Raw genomic sequence first — 15,594 nt, forward strand, 5'->3', positions numbered from 1 at the left:
AGGTTTCCTCCCCGGTCAGGATGCTGAAATTTGCACCATGGATCCAGATGTGGAGGGTTCCTCCCTGGTCAGGATGCTGAAATTTGCACCATGGATCCAGATGTGGAGGGTTCCTCCCTGGTCAGGATGCTGAGATTTCATCCCTGGATTGAGATCCTGGGATCTCCTCCCAGGCTGGGATGACAAAACCAGTTTGGGGATGCCCTCCCCAGTTTGGGGTGCCCTCTCCAGTTTGGGGATGCCCTCCCCAGTTTGGGGATGCCCTCCCCAGTTTGGGGTGCTCTCCCCAGTTTGGGGTGCCCTCTCCAGTTTGGGGTGCCCTCCCCAGTTTGGGGATGCCCTCCCCAGTTTGGGGTGCCCTCTCCAGGATGGGGATGCCCTCCCCAGTTTGGGGTGCCCTCTCCAGTTTGGGGTGCCCTCTCCAGGTTGGGATGCCCTCTCCAGTTTGGGGATGCCCTCCCCAGTTTGGGGTGCCCTCCCCAGTTTGGGGATGCCCTTCCCAGTTTGGGGATGCCCTCCCCAGTTTGGGGATGCCCTTCCCAGTTTGGGGATGCCCTCTCCAGTTTGTGGATGCCCTCCCCAGTTTGGGGTGCCCTCTCCAGGATGGGGATGCCCTCCCCAGTTTGGGGTGCCCTCCCCAGTTTGGGGATGCCCTTCCCAGTTTGGGGATGCCCTCCCCAGTTTGGGGATGCCCTTCCCAGTTTGGGGATGCCCTCTCCAGTTTGTGGATGCCCTCCCCAGTTTGGGGTGCCCTCTCCAGGATGGGGATGCCCTCCCCAGTTTGGGGGTGCCCTCCCCAGTTTGGGGTGCCCTCTCCAGTTTGGGGATGCCCTCTCCAGGATGGGGATGCCCTCCCCAGTTTGGGGGTGCCCTCCCCAGTTTGGGGTGCCCTCCCCAGTTTGGGGATGCCCTCTCCAGTTTGGGGTGCCCTCTCCAGTTTGGGGATGCCCTCCCCAGTTTGGGGATGCCCTCCCCAGTTTGGGGTGCCCTCTCCAGTTTGGGGATGCCCTCCCCAGTTTGGGGTGCCCTCTCCAGGATGGGGATGCCCTCCCCAGTTTGGGGTGCCCTCTCCAGTTTGGGGATGCCCTCTCCAGGTTGGGATGCCCTCTCCAGTTTGGGGATGCCCTCCCCAGTTTGGGGTGCCCTCCCCAGTTTGGGGATGCCCTTCCCAGTTTGGGGATGCCCTCTCCAGTTTTTGGATGCCCTCCCCAGTTTGGGGATGCCCTTCCCAGTTTGGGGATGCCCTCTCCAGTTTGGGGATGCCCTCCCCAGTTTGGGGTGCCCTCCCCAGTTTGGGGATGCCCTCCCCAGTTTGGGGATGCCCTCCCCAGTTTGGGATGCCCTCTCCAGGATGGGGATGCCCACCTCGAAGTGGGCACCCCTCTTTCATGCCAGCCTCCCTGAGCTGTGCTACCCAGGCCATCCTTTTCCCTCCGGAGAGAAAAGAGCCGGAATTTTGGGGGATTTTTTCCCTTTTTTCCTCAAGAAAGTGATAACAAATATCAGGACAAGCTGCATTTTACTCACATTTGTTTTCCTACAAAAAAGCAGCTGAGGAATGGCTGAGTGAGGAGGCTCTGCCTGCCCTGCGTCCCTGCTGGGAGGTGACAGCAGCTCCAGCCTAGGGGACATTGGGGACGTTGCTGCTGGATCCTCTCCCTGGCATTAAATCGGTGCCTTTTGGGGCTACCTAAAACCAGAGAATTTAGGGAATAAAAAGCAGTTTATTTCTATTTATTGAAGGGATTTCAGGTAGATTTTGGGCAGACAAAGCCCCAAAAAATCGACAACGGGTCATGGGTTTTCACATTTTTGTAAGTTTGAGCCATTTGTATATTTGGGTTAATGTTCCAATTACAGCTTCAGGTAATGATGGAATTTACCCCAAGTTTTCTGCCTCCAAATCACTTTTGTTCACATTTCTTTGAGGCAGTGAGGTGTCCTTGATCCCCAGCCTGGACAGGAATTGTTGTGTCTGCCCAAAATGTGAAGGCAGCGGCTCCCACTGCACATGGAGTTTGGAGTTATGCACTAAAGAGCTGCAGGATCACAAATATATTAAAAATATAAAATCCAGATTCCCAAGGCATCAAAGCTCCCCATTTGCCAAGGACTTTTTTGGACACTTTTTGTGCATCCCTCCCACCAGAACATCCTTTTCCTCCTTTTGCAGAGAATCTGCAGAGCACTTAATTGTTACAACAAACCCCTGGCCAGGTAATGATTAGCATAGACTCCATGATTCACAGAATAATTAAGAATAATTAGCGTAATTAGAATAATTAGCAGACTTCTGATCCACAGAAGGCTGATCAATAATAATCTTTATCTTAATCTTAATCTTTATCTTTACAATATCTTTTAGTATGTATTATATATACTGTATTATATCAATATATCAAAATATAATATTTTATTAACCCATTGCTTTTTAATATCTTAGTCCTCTACAGGTTGAACTGCTTGCTCCTTTAATTAAAACACCATCACTGACTAATTAAGAAGCCACCCTTAGGTAAATAAACCTCCATAGTGCATTCCACGTGTTCACAACAATAGGTGCAGCAAGACAAGAACTGTTTAATACTAATAATAGCATAGGTAATAATGGCCAGCTAATAATTAGCATAGACTCCATGATTCACAGAATAATTAAGACTAATTAGCATAATTGGAATAATTAGCAGAGTTCTGATCCACAGAAGGCTGATCAATAATAATATTTATCTTTACAATATATTATAGCATATATTATGTATACTATATTATATCAATATATCAAAATATAATATTGTATTAACTTTTTAATATCTTAGTTCACTACAGGTTAAACTGCTTGCTCCTCTAATTAAAACACCATCATTGGCTAATTAGGAAGCCACCCTTAGGTAAATAAACCTCCACGATACATTCCTGTTCACAACAATAGGTGCAGCAAGACAGGAATTATTTAATAATAATAGCATAGGTAATAATGGCCAGCTAATAATTAGCATAGACTCCATGATTCACAGAATAATTAAGACTAATTAGCATAATTGGAATAATTAGCAGAGTTCTGATCCACAGAAGGCTGATCAATAATAATATTTTTCTTTAGAATATATTATAGTATATATTATGTATACTATATTATATCAATATATCAAAATATAATATTTTATTAACCCATTGCTTTTTAATATCTTAGTCCTCTACAGGTTGAACTGCTTGCTCCTTTAATTAAAACACCATCATTGGCTAATTAGGAAGCCACCCTTAGGTAAATAAACCTCCATGATGCATTCCTGTTCACAACAATAGGTGCAGCAAGACAGGAATTATTTAATAATAATAGCATAGGTAATAATGGCCAGCTAATAATTAGCATAGACTCCATGATTCACAGAATAATTGACTAATTAGCATAATTGGAATAATTAGCAGAGTTCTAATCCACAGAAGGCTGATCAATAATAATATTTTTCTTTAGAATATATTATAGTATATATTATGTATACTATATTATATCAATATATCAAAATATAATATTTTATTAACCCATTGCTTTTTAATATCTTAGTCCTCTACAGGTTAAACTGCTTGCTCCTTTAATTAAAACACCATTACTGGCTAATTAGGAAGCCACCCTTAGGTAAATAAACCTCCACGATACATTCCTGTTCACAACAATAGGTGCAGCAAGACAGGAATTATTTCTCATCCTTCCCTCTGATCCTCTCAGGGAATTTTCCAGAAGGATTCCTGGCTTGGTTGCGTTTCTGTGAGCGGCCAGGGCGCTGCTGCCACCGCTCCCGGCTCTGGTGGCTGCGGCTGCAGCGGGATAATGTGGCTGTAATCGGTGCTGAGAGGGCGAGTGGCCGCAGAAATGGGTAATTAAAGTAATTAAAGTAATTAAAGGCCAGGGGTGAGGCGGGGTGATGGGGGTGGAGTGTGCTCTGAGGGGCTCATCCTCCATGAGGGTGCCAAGGAAGGTGCCAAGGAAATTGAGTGTGCTCTGAGGGGCTCATCCTCCATGAGGGTGCCAAGGGGGTTGGGTGTGCTCTGAGGGGCTCATCCTCCATGAGGGTGCCAAGGAAATTGAGTGTGCTCTGAGGGGCTTGTGCCTCCACGAGGGTGCCAAGGAGGGTGCCAAGGAAATTGAGTGTGTTCTGAGGGGCTCATCCTCCATGAGGGTGCCAAGGAAACTGAGTGTGTTCTGAGGGGCTCGTGCCTCCATGAGGGTGCCAAGGAGGGCTCTGCCCTTCCTTCCTTCCTTCCTTCCTTCCTTCCTTCCTTCCTTCCTTCCTTCCTTCCTTCCTTCCTTCCTTCCTTCCTTCCTTCCTTCCTTCCTTCCTTCCTTCCTTCCTTCCTTCCTTCCTTCCTTCCTTCCTTCCTTCCTTCCTTCCTTCCTTCCTTCCTTCCTTCCTTCCTTCCTTCCTTCCTTCCTTCCTTCCTTCCTTCCTTCCTTCCTTCCTTCCTTCCTTCCTTCCTTCCTTCCTTCCTTCCTTCCTTCCTTCCTTCCTTCCTTCCTTCCTTCCTTCCTTCCTTCCTTCCTTCCTTCCTTCCTTCCTTCCTTCCTTCCTTCCTTCCTTCCTTCCTTCCTTCCTTCCTTCCTTCCTTCCTTCCTTCCTTCCTTCCTTCCTTCCTTCCTTCCTTCCTTCCTTCCTTCCTTCCTTCCTTCCTTCCTTCCTTCCTTCCTTCCTTCCTTCCTTCCTTCCTTCCTTCCTTCCTTCCTTCCTTCCTTCCTTCCTTCCTTCCTTCCTTCCTTCCTTCCTTCCTTCCTTCCTTCCTTCCTTCCTTCCTTCCTTCCTTCCTTCCTTCCTTCCTTCCTTCCTTCCTTCCTTCCTTCCTTCCTTCCTTCCTTCCTTCCTTCCTTCCTTCCTTCCTTCCTTCCTTCCTTCCTTCCTTCCTTCCTTCCTTCCTTCCTTCCTTCCTTCCTTCCTTCCTTCCTTCCTTCCTTCCTTCCTTCCTTCCTTCCTTCCTTTCCTTCCTTTCCTTCCTTTCCTTCCTTTCCTTCCTTCATTTCCTTCCTTCCTTCATTTCCTTCCTTCCTTCCACAGCTGGGAAAAGCAGAAATGGTTGGTTCACTCCAGTGGTGCCAGCATGGTGGTGATGCCCTGGGTTGGGATAAAGGGTGGTGTCCCTGGAGCAGGATTTTGGGGTGTCCTCCCTAGACAAGATTTTGGGGTGTCTCCCTGGACCAGGATTTTGGGGTGTCCTCCTCAGAATGGATTTTGGGGTGTCTCCCTGGAGCAGGATTTTGGGGTGTCCTCCCCAGATTGATGCCTTGAGAAGGCTGACTTAGAACAAAATAAAACAGAGTTAAAGAACAAAGTTCCCACCCTCTTCCTCATCATGATTACTTTTTAATGAGTGGCTGCCCAAAAGGGAGGAAAAGGAATTTTTTCTGCTTTAGGATTGGCTCGAGATGTGCTCCTGGCACCAAATTTCTCCATTTCCCAGCAAAAATTCCCCCAGATTTCCCTAATCCTAATCCCAACCCCAAACTTTGCCCCCACGCTGCTTCCACCCTGTTATTCTTTAACATTTTCTGTTTTATTGGGCAGCAGCCTTGTGGCATTTAAACCCCGTGATACAATATTTATATGAATATAAATTATAATATAGTATAATATAATATAGTATAATATAATATAATATTTATAATTATATTCTATTCTATGATAATATTTATATGATACAACATGATATAATATTTATGAGTATAAATATAATATTATAATATACATTATAGTATATAATACTATAATATACATTATAGTATATATATTGTATATATTATATACAATATATAATATATTGTATATAATATATTGTATATATTATATACTATAATGTATATTATAATATTATATTTATACTCATAAATAGTATAAATATATTTATACTATTATACTATTTATACTAATATATATAGTATATGTATATTTAAATATTTAAATAGTTTATATATAAAAATATATATACTATTTATATATTTTTATATATATACTATATATAAATATATATAAATAGTTTTTATATATTTATATATAAACTATATATATTTATATATATAAATAGTATTTATACTCATAATAGTATATATATTATATAACTGTATTATGTCAATATATCAAAATATTTTATTTTATTTTATTTTATTTTATTTTATTTTATTTTATTTTATTCCATTTTATTCCATTTTATTCCATTTTATTCCATTTTATTTTATTCCATTTTATTTTATTCCATTTTATTTTATTCCATTTTATTTTCTCATAATTTATTCCATTTTATTTTTCTCCCACCTTCCTTCTGTTGAACTCTAGACCAAAACTCCTCAAATCCACTTCTTGCCGCGCCTCCTCGTTACCAGCCCCCGGATTTTTTCCCCATTTCCCTCAGCCCAGAATTCCCAGGCCGTTTCCCAGCGCTGTGTGGGTCTGTCCTGGCAGTGACAGATGGGCCGGGCTCAGCTGCTGCCAGGAAGGACAGATGGACAGCGGCCACTCGCTGCTGTCCAGCTGCTCTGCCCTTGATCTCTGAGTGACCAGAGCGATCGTGGAGCCCGGGATGGGCACAGCAGAGCCCTGTGCCACGTGTGCCCTGGTGGCAGTGCCACCCTGGGATGTCACCGCGGCTCCAAACACAAAAATCTTCTGGGGAAAATTCCGTGGTTGCCAAAGAACCCTGCCCAGATGGGATGGGGTGGAACCTCACAGCCTTGGCTGGTGCTGTGGTGACACCGGTGGGGTGTGACATCTCCGGTGTCCTGGGGGGGTTGTGACACCCTCGGTGTCACTGGTGGGTTGTGACATCCCTGGTGTCATGGGTGGGTTGTGATATCTCAGGTGTCTTGGTCTGGTCAGGTTGTGGCAGTCCTGGTGTCAGGTTGTGACAATCCCTGGTGTCAGTCAGGTTGTGGCAGTCCTGGTGTCATGGTCAGGTGTGACATCTCAGGTGTCTTGGTCAGGTCAGGTTGTGACAGTCCTGGTGTCGTGGTCAGGTTGTGACATCCCTGGTGTCAGGTTGTGACATCCCTGGTGTCAGTCAGGTTGTGACAGTCCTGGTGTCAGTCAGGTTGTGACATCCCTGGTGTCATGGTCAGGTTGTGACAGTCCTGGTGTCAGGTTGTGACATCCCCTGGTGTCGTGGTCAGGTTGTGACATCCCTGGTGTCAGTCAGGTTGTGACAGTCCTGGTGTCAGGTTGTGACATCCCTGGTGTCGTGGTCAGGTTGTGACATCCCTGGTGTCATGGTCAGGTTGTGACAGTCCTGGTGTCAGGTTGTGACAATCCCTGGTGTCAGTCAGGTTGTGACAGTCCTGGTGTCATGGTCAGGTGTGACATCTCAGGTGTCTTGGTCAGGTCAGGTTGTGACAGTCCTGGTGTCATGGTCAGGTGTGACATCCTTGGTGCCACCTCTGGTGGTTTGTGACACCTCTGGGGTTTCATTTAACAGAACAACAGGACACAGCCTTAAGCTGCACCACGGGAAGCTTCAGTTGGATATTAAGAGAAAGATTTTACTGAAAAAGTGATAAAGTTCTGGAATGGCTGCCCAGGGAGGTGGTGCAGTCACCGTCCCTGGGTGTTCAAAACAAGCCTGGATGTGGCACTGGGTGTGCCAGGGTTGAGTTGAGCTGTTGGGGCTGGGTTGGACTTGATGGTCTTGAAGGTCTCTTCCAACCTGGTCATTCTGGGATTGTGCGATTCAGTGATTCTGGGATTTGGTGATTCTGTGCTCAATGGGTTTTGGAAAAATCCTGAATCCTCCAAACTGGCAGCTCAGCAGAGGAGGAGCCAGCAGAGGCCAAACTGATGACCACAGAGCTGCAGATGACCACAGAGCTGCAGATGACCACAGAGCTGCAGATGACCAGAGCCATGGATGACCATGGAACTGTGGATGACCATGGGCCCTGGACCCATGGACCAAGGCTGAGGGCAGCTGTGGATGACCACAGAGCTGTGGATGACCATGAAGCTGTGGATGACCATGAAGCTGTGGATGACCATGGACCCTGGATGACCCCAGAGCTCTGGCTTGGCAGCTCAGCCTGGCATCCCATCCCATCCCATCCCATCCCATCCCCATCCCATCCCATCCCATCCCATCCCATCCCATCCCCATCCCCATCCCATCCCCATCCCATCCCCATCCCCATCCCCATCCCCATCCCATCCCCATCCCATCCCATCCCATCCCATCCCATCCCCATCCCATCCCCATCCCATCCCCATCCCATCCCATCCCATCCCATCCCCATCCCATCCCCATCCCATCCCATCCCCATCCCATCCCCATCCCCATCCCATCCCATCCCATCCCATCCCCATGCCCACCTCATCCCCATCCCCATGCCCACCTCATCCCCATCCCATCCCCATCCCATCCCCATCCCATCCCATCCCATCCCCATCCCATCCCATCCCCATCCCCATCCCATCCCATCCCATCCCATCCCATCCCATCCCATCCCATCCCATCCCATCCCATCCCATCCCATCCCATCCCCATCCCCATGCCCACCTCATCCCCATCCCATCCCATCCCATCCCATCCCATCCCATCCCATCCCATCCCATCCCATCCCATCCCCATCCCATCCCCATCCCATCCCCATCCCATCCCATCCCATCCCATCCCATCCCATCCCCATCCCATCCCCATCCCATCCCATCCCATCCCATCCCATCCCCATCCCCACGCCGAGCCGTTGGACACCCTCAGCGGTGCGCCCGCTGCAAACCCCCCGAACAAAAGCCCAGTTCAGACTCGCTGCTGAATAGATTAACAAGATTTCCATAATTAGGGCGGGCGGGAACAATGGGATTCTCCCTGCCCAGCCCCCCTGGCCGCCTTTGTCTTGTGCTGGGGATAATGGGCAGCAGCGAGGGTGGGAACCGGCCCGGCCATTTGGTCACTGGACAGTAATTTTCTCACACTGCCAAGGGGAGCATTGAAACATCTGTCCCGCTCCGCCGCTCATTCACGTCCCATTTCAGCCCTGACAACTCCTCCCTGCCCGCCGCCCTCCCCCTCGCTGCGTTTTCCAGCTTTTTTCATGGATTTGGGTTTTTTTCTTCTCAGTCTTTTAAAGGGGGGTTGTTGGCGCCTTGTGCCTGTGCATTCCTCCAAGTGATCCAGGATTGGGAATGGGGCAGGACGAGCTGTGCCCTTGTGGTGGGCTTCCAGCCACAGCCTCCTCCAGGCTTTTGGAGGAGCAGTTCCATCCCTGGGCCCACCTCTGGATGATTTTTTAGCAGTGGGGTTCATCACTGTCCCTGTCCCAAAAGCCTGGGAATGCCCCTGGGATTTGTTGGCCAGGAGTGGTCACACACCTCTCCTGGTGTCCCCAAATCCCTGAGCACTCAGCAGCCTGACATTTCTGGGGGACAGAAGCAGCAGCAGCACTCTGCACCCGCTGAGCGAGGATGGAAACTCCCAGTGTTTAAATTCCTTTAAAAATTAAAATATCAAGGAAAATGCCTTATTCGTCACATGAATCATCATTCTTATTTATCACAGAACCAGCCAAATGCTCATTTTTCCCTTTAGAGCTCCTGGGCAGCTCCAGGAGGGTCCCCTGTGCCTTTATCCATCAGGAGCACTTTGACAAATCCTGCTTAGCCTGACAATGGTCTCATCCCTTCATTATTGGTGACAACAATAATTTCGGGGGTACTGGTGGGGTCCTTGTGCTGCACTCCCTCCCTGCCCACAGCCCTCAAGCCACTCTGCACAATCTGATTATTTATTGGACTCGGTGATCTCGAAGGTCCTTGCTGATGATCCTGTGGATATCCAGAGTGAGCTGGAGCGGGTGTTCCCAGCCCGGGGGTGTGGTGGGGTGAGGACGGGGGGATCTGGGGACACTCCATGCACAGCTCCCGTTCCGCTGCTCTCACCTGCCCTGTCCCGTGCCCACAGGTCTGTCGAAGATGCACTGGTCACCAGAGCATGCCCAGTCCCTGAACCAGTGGCCGGAGCAGCACCTGGACGTCTCCTCCACGACCTCCTCGCCGGCCCACAAGACCGAGCTGTACCCCAGCGCCCGCCAGCGCTTCAACTACGCCTGGGCCAACGACGACATCTCGGCGCTGACGGCCTCCAACCTGCTCAAGAGGTACGCCGAGAAGTACTCGGGGGTGCTGGACGCGCCCTACGAGCGCCCGGCCCTCGGCGCCTACGGGGATGGCGCCTTCGGCCCCGTTAACGGGCAGAAGGGCGACGGCGAGCCCTGGCCGGGGGCGCACGGCTCGGATGGCACCTACCCGCTGACGCCCATCCACGATGGCCTGGCCGGTGCCAAGGGCGTGGTGCCACCCGCGGTCCCTGCCGGCAGCGGGGCCATCGGGCTGGGGGGCTCCCCGGTGGTGTCGGCGAACCTCAGCGACCCCGTGTACCCCGGGAACTCCTGTGGGGCGGCTGCTGGCGGGTCCGGGGCGCTCGGGGCGTCCCAGGAGTACCCCTCAGGCTATGGGGGCACCTACTTGCCCTCTGGCTACTGTGCCCAGCCAGCGGCGGCGCTGCCCCCGCCGCACCCTCCCGGCCTCCACAGCTCAGGGCTCCTGCAGCCTCCGCACCCCTCGCCCGCCCTGGTGCCCGGCTACGGCTCCTCGGGCCCCGTGTACAACTATGCCAGCAGCAGCTACCCGCCCCAGCCGGGCTACGGGGGCATCCACCCGCCCCACCCCTCCACCTCCTACCTGCCCTCGGGCATCGCCGCGCCCACCCCCATCCCGGCCCCGCCGCCCTCCGCCCGCCCGCCGGGGGTCCCTGCCTATGGCTACCAGGGCGCTGGGCTGGGCGCCCTGGCCGTGCCGCCCCTGGGCACCGAGGCGGCGGGCACGCTGAAGAGGAAGGCGTTCGACATCGGCGGGGAGGACGACGGCGAGGGCAGGTACAGGAAATACGGCTACGAGCAGCCAAAGTCCCCCTACCCCCTATCGGACAACGGCGAGTGCCGGGGCAACGGCTTCAGCAGCAGCGGCGAGTCCCCCCAGGTGCCCTTCAAGGCCGGGAAGCGGCCAGCGGGAGCTGGGAGCGCCGAAGAACACAAGTATGGCGGGCAGCAGATGAAGGGCATGGTGTCACCATCCTACGGTGCCAGGGACACCCCCCTGCGGCCGGCAGAGCCCTTCGAGAAGTTCAGCCCTCCCCTCGCCAACGGGGAGCGGGCGGCCGAGCCGGGACCCCCCTTCCCGCTGCGGCTGCCCCCCAAAGCGCTGGTGTTCGGCGGTTCCCCGCTGGAGGAGCAGCCCAAGAACATCGACCCGCTGCTCCTGGAGCTGGTCAACACCAAGGTGGTGGAGCGGGGCCCGCCGGTGCAGTGGGCGGACGTTGCCGGGCAGGTGTCGGTGAAGGCGGCCATCGAGGAGGAGCTGCTGTGGCCCATCCTGCGGCCCGGCTCCTACAGCGGCGCCAGCCACCCGCTGCGCACCCTGCTGCTCTTCGGGCCCCGCGGCACCGGCAAGGCGCTGCTGAGCCGCTGCATCTCCACGCAGCTGGGCTCCACCCTGCTGCGGCTCAGCGGCGCCGCGCTGCTGTCCACCTGGAAGGCCGAGGCCGAGAAGATCCTCCAGACCGTGTTCTTCGTGGCCAGCTGCTGGCAGCCCTCCGTGGTGCTCATCACCGAGGCCGAGTCCCTGCTGGCGGCGCGGGCGGGCGAGGACGGCGGCCAAGCGAGCAACCTCAAATCCCAGCTGCTCTCCTACCTGGACAACGTGGCTACCTCGTCGGAGCACGGCGTGGTGGTCATCGGCACCACGGCGCGGCCCGGCAGCATGGACGAGGCGTCGCACCGGCGCTTCGGCACGCGGCTCTACGTGGCGCCGCCGGACGGCGAGGCGCGACGCCACATCCTGCGCCAGGCGCTGGCGCGGCACAGCTGCCGCCTGAGCGAGCGCGAGCTGGCGGCCCTGGCGCAGCGCACCGAGAGCTTCTCGGGCGCCGAGCTGCTGCGGCTGTGCCAGCACGCCGGGGCCGCCGCGCGCCGCGCCGCGCCGGGGCCCCCGGCCTCCTACCAGGAGCTGGAGAAGGCCCTGTGCAAGGTGCGGCCTGCCCTGTCCCAGAAGGAGCTGGACTTGTTCCTCGAGTGGGATAAGATGTACGGCACCAGGCACTGATGGAGTCGGACCCTGGGGCTGTGGGGACGGACCCCAAAGCTGCAGGGACGGACCCCAAAGCTGCAGGGACAGACCCCAAAGCTGCAGGGACGGACCCCAAAGCTGCAGGGACAGACCTCAAGGCCACAGCAATGGACCCCAAGGCCACAGGGACGGACCCCAAGGCTTCAAGGACAGACCCCAAGACCACAGGGATGAACCCCAAGGTCACAGGGACGGACCCCAAGGTCAGGGGGGCAGACCCTGAGGCCGTGGGGGCAGATCCCAAAGCCATGGGATGGACCCCAAAGTCAGAGGGACAGACCCCAAGGCCACAGGGATGGACCCCAAGGCTGCAGGGATGCACCCCAGTGTCAGAGGGATGGACCCCAAGTCTGCAGGGACGGACCCCAAAGCCATGGGATGGACCTCAAGGCCATGGGGACAGATCCCAAGGCCATGGGGACAGATCCTATGGCCACAAGGATGAACCCCAAGGTCAGAGGGATGGACCCCAAGGTCAGGGGGACAGACCCTGAGGCAGTGAGGACAGACCCCAAAGCCATGGGACGGACCCCAAGGCTGTGGCACAGACCCCAAAGCCACAGGGACAGATTTGGGACACGGATTGGGGTCACTGGGGGCTCTGGGTCTCTCAGCGGGGTTGGATCCCCCCTCACATCCCTCACCTCTCCCCTTTGGGACCCCCAGGATCTCCCCCACAGGGCAGCCTCGCCCACCACTCAGGATAAGCTATTTATTGTTCTTTATTGTTCTCCCGACCCTCCGTGCCTGCAGCGGGGCTGGAGGGTCCCGGCATCGCATTCAGGAGCTCCCCGTCCGCCCCAAAAGCTTTATTGCCATTTGTTTTAAAATTGATTTTATTATTCCCAACAGAAATACCTCGGGTGTCCTCAGAGCCCCTTCTCACCTTGATCAGGGAAAGGGGGAGATGCCCAAAAACCAGGGAATTTCACCCCAAAACCAGGGAATTTCACCCCAAAACCAGGGAATTTCACCCCAAAACAAGGAGGTTGCACCCCAAACAATGGGTTACACCCCAAACAATGGGTTACACCCCAAAACCAATGGGTTACACCCCAAAACCAGGAGGTTTTGGAGTAAAATGCTGTAGATTGTTGAATATCCTAGACTTGGGTTTTTATTTTTGTAAGGTCTGTAGTGTTTTTTGTTTGTTTGCTTGTTTTCTTTTTTAACTACTCAGGAAAAGAATTACCTCAGAAAAAAACTAAAGAATGTTTTTTTAAAAACACTTTTTATCTTCTCAGAAAAGGAAAAAAGGAGATTTTTTTAAAGAGTTTTCCCACCTGGGACAAAGCTGCCTCCTGCATTTGCTTCCAAAGGGGGTGAAGAAAGGAAGAAATAAAAGGAGAAATAAACTTGAAGCTGTTACAAAGATGAAATTTGAATGTATTTCAGGTGCTTTCCACATATATAATGCCATAATTTTATTTGAGATTTTGTTTAACATCGTTTATCGTAGCGTTTGGTGGAGTTTCGTGTCTTCAATGGAAAGTTTAGTGCTGTAGCTTGGGAGCTGTCGCTGGCACCACTTTTTGGAGCAAATTGGGCAAATCCCCCCCTTTCCCCCCAAAAAACAAGCCCAGCAGGGCTGAGTGAGGGGCTTTGCACAGAGCATGAACCCCCAGCCCATCCATGAACCCTTTTTAATGGGGATTTCCCCATTAAAAAATATATTTTTAATTATTTTTAGTGCTCTAAAGGCCTCCCCTTAGAGCAGCCCCCCCAAACCTCAGGGTCTGCCAGGTTTTTCCCCAATTTTTCCCAATTTTCCCAATTTCTTATTGCATCCAGGGCATTACCTTTTGCCTCCCACCTCCAAAAAGTCGTGCTGGATTCCTGAAGACTTATTATTATTATTATTATTATCCTGTTTGTACCCTCTCTGTAACCATTTCTACCTCATTTTGCAACATGTTTGTACATGAAAGTATTTAATTCATGTCTTATTGATGTCTGAGACAGACAAGCTCAAGGGCTGGGATGGTCTACCTCAAGAAATGCTGTATTTTAAAATGAAAAAAAAAGGAAAAAAAAAAAAAGTATTACACAGTATTAAAGAGATTACCTGAACAACTCCTGTTCTTGGGGTGCTGTGGGGGGCTCATGGAGGGGGGTCCAGCCTGGTTTTGGGAGCCCAGAAAGGGTTGGGGGTGATGGGGAAGGGTGGGCAGGGGTCCAGGGGGGCAGTTGGGAGTTTTTCATTAGGGAAACCCAGGGAGATCCAGGAAAATCCCAGTTTGTCATCAGGGAAATCCAGAGAAATTTCAGTTTTTATCAGGGAAATCCGGGGAGATCCAGGGAAATCCAGGTAATTCCAGGGAAATCCAGGGAGATCCAGGGAAATCCCAGTTTGTCATCAGGGAAATCCAGAGAAATTTCAGTTTTTATCAGGGAAACCCAGGGGAATCCGGGGAGATCCAGGGAAATCCAGAGAGATCCAGGGAAATCCAGGGAAATCACAGTTTGTCATCATGGAAATCCAGATAAATTGCAGTTTTTCATCAGGGAAATCCAGGGAAACCAAGGGAGATCCAGGGAGATCCGGGAAAATCCCAGTTTGTCATCAGGGAAATCCAGAGAAATTGCAGTTTTTTCTTCAAGGAAATCCAGGGAAACCCAGGGAAATCCAGGGAGATCCAGGGAAATCCAGAGAGATCCAGGCAAATCCAGGGAGATCCAGGAAAATCCCAGTTTGTCATCAGGGAAATCCAGAGGAATTGCAGTTTTTCTTCAGGGAAACCCAGGGAGATCCAGGGAATCCAGGGAAATCCAGGGAAACCAAGGGAGATCCAGGAAAATCACAGTTTTTCATCTGGGAAATCCAGAGGAATTGCAGTTTTTCATCAAGGAAATCCAGGGAAATCCAGGAAAACCCGGGGAGATCCAGGAAAATCCGGAGAAATGCAGGGAGATCCAGGGAAACCCTGGGAGACTCAGGGAAATCCCAGTTTGCCATCAGGGAAACCCAGGGAAATTGCACTTTTTCATCAGGGAAATCCAGAGAAATTGCAGGTTTTTATCAGGGAAATCCAGGGAGACCCAGGGAAATAATGGAAATCCAGGGAAATCCAGGGAGATCCAGGGAGATCCAGGGAAATCCCAGTTTGCCATCAAGGAAACCCAGGGAAATTGCACTTTTTCATCAGGGAAATCCAGGGAGACCCAGGGAAATAATGGAAATCCAGGGAAATCCAGGGAGATCCAGGGAAATCACAGTTTGCCATCAGGGAAACCCAGGGAAATTGCACTTTTTCATCAGGGAAATACAGAGAAATTGCAGGTTTTTATCAGGGAAATCCAGGGAGATCCAGGGAAATCACAGTTTGCCATCAGGGAAACCCAGGGAAATTGCAGTTTTTCGTCAAGAAAATTCAGGTAATCCAGGGAAACCCGGGGAGACCCAGTGAAATTCAGGGAATTCGCGTTTTGCCGCCTCCCCCGTTCCAAGGTGCCC

General features: G+C 51.6%; 1 protein-coding gene across 1 annotated transcript; it reads left to right on the forward strand.

The window, feature by feature from the left end:
* The first annotated feature begins 9,860 nt into the window (after positions 1 to 9,860).
* Positions 9,861 to 12,116, forward strand: FIGNL2 (fidgetin like 2). The gene has a single exon (XM_058822237.1). It carries the CDS (start codon positions 9,930 to 9,932, stop codon positions 12,114 to 12,116), a length of 2,187 nt encoding a protein of 728 aa, XP_058678220.1. The 5' UTR covers positions 9,861 to 9,929.
* Positions 12,117 to 15,594: the final 3,478 nt, after the last annotated feature.

This window comes from Ammospiza caudacuta, chromosome 31 (assembly GCF_027887145.1).
Source record: "Ammospiza caudacuta isolate bAmmCau1 chromosome 31, bAmmCau1.pri, whole genome shotgun sequence".
Taxonomy (NCBI): domain Eukaryota; kingdom Metazoa; phylum Chordata; class Aves; order Passeriformes; family Passerellidae; genus Ammospiza; species Ammospiza caudacuta.

Excerpts from the sequence above, each read along its gene's own strand:
- FIGNL2 (XM_058822237.1), top strand. The coding sequence starts at position 9,930 with ATGCACTGGTCACCAGAGCATGCCCAGTCCCTGAACCAGTGGCCGGAG.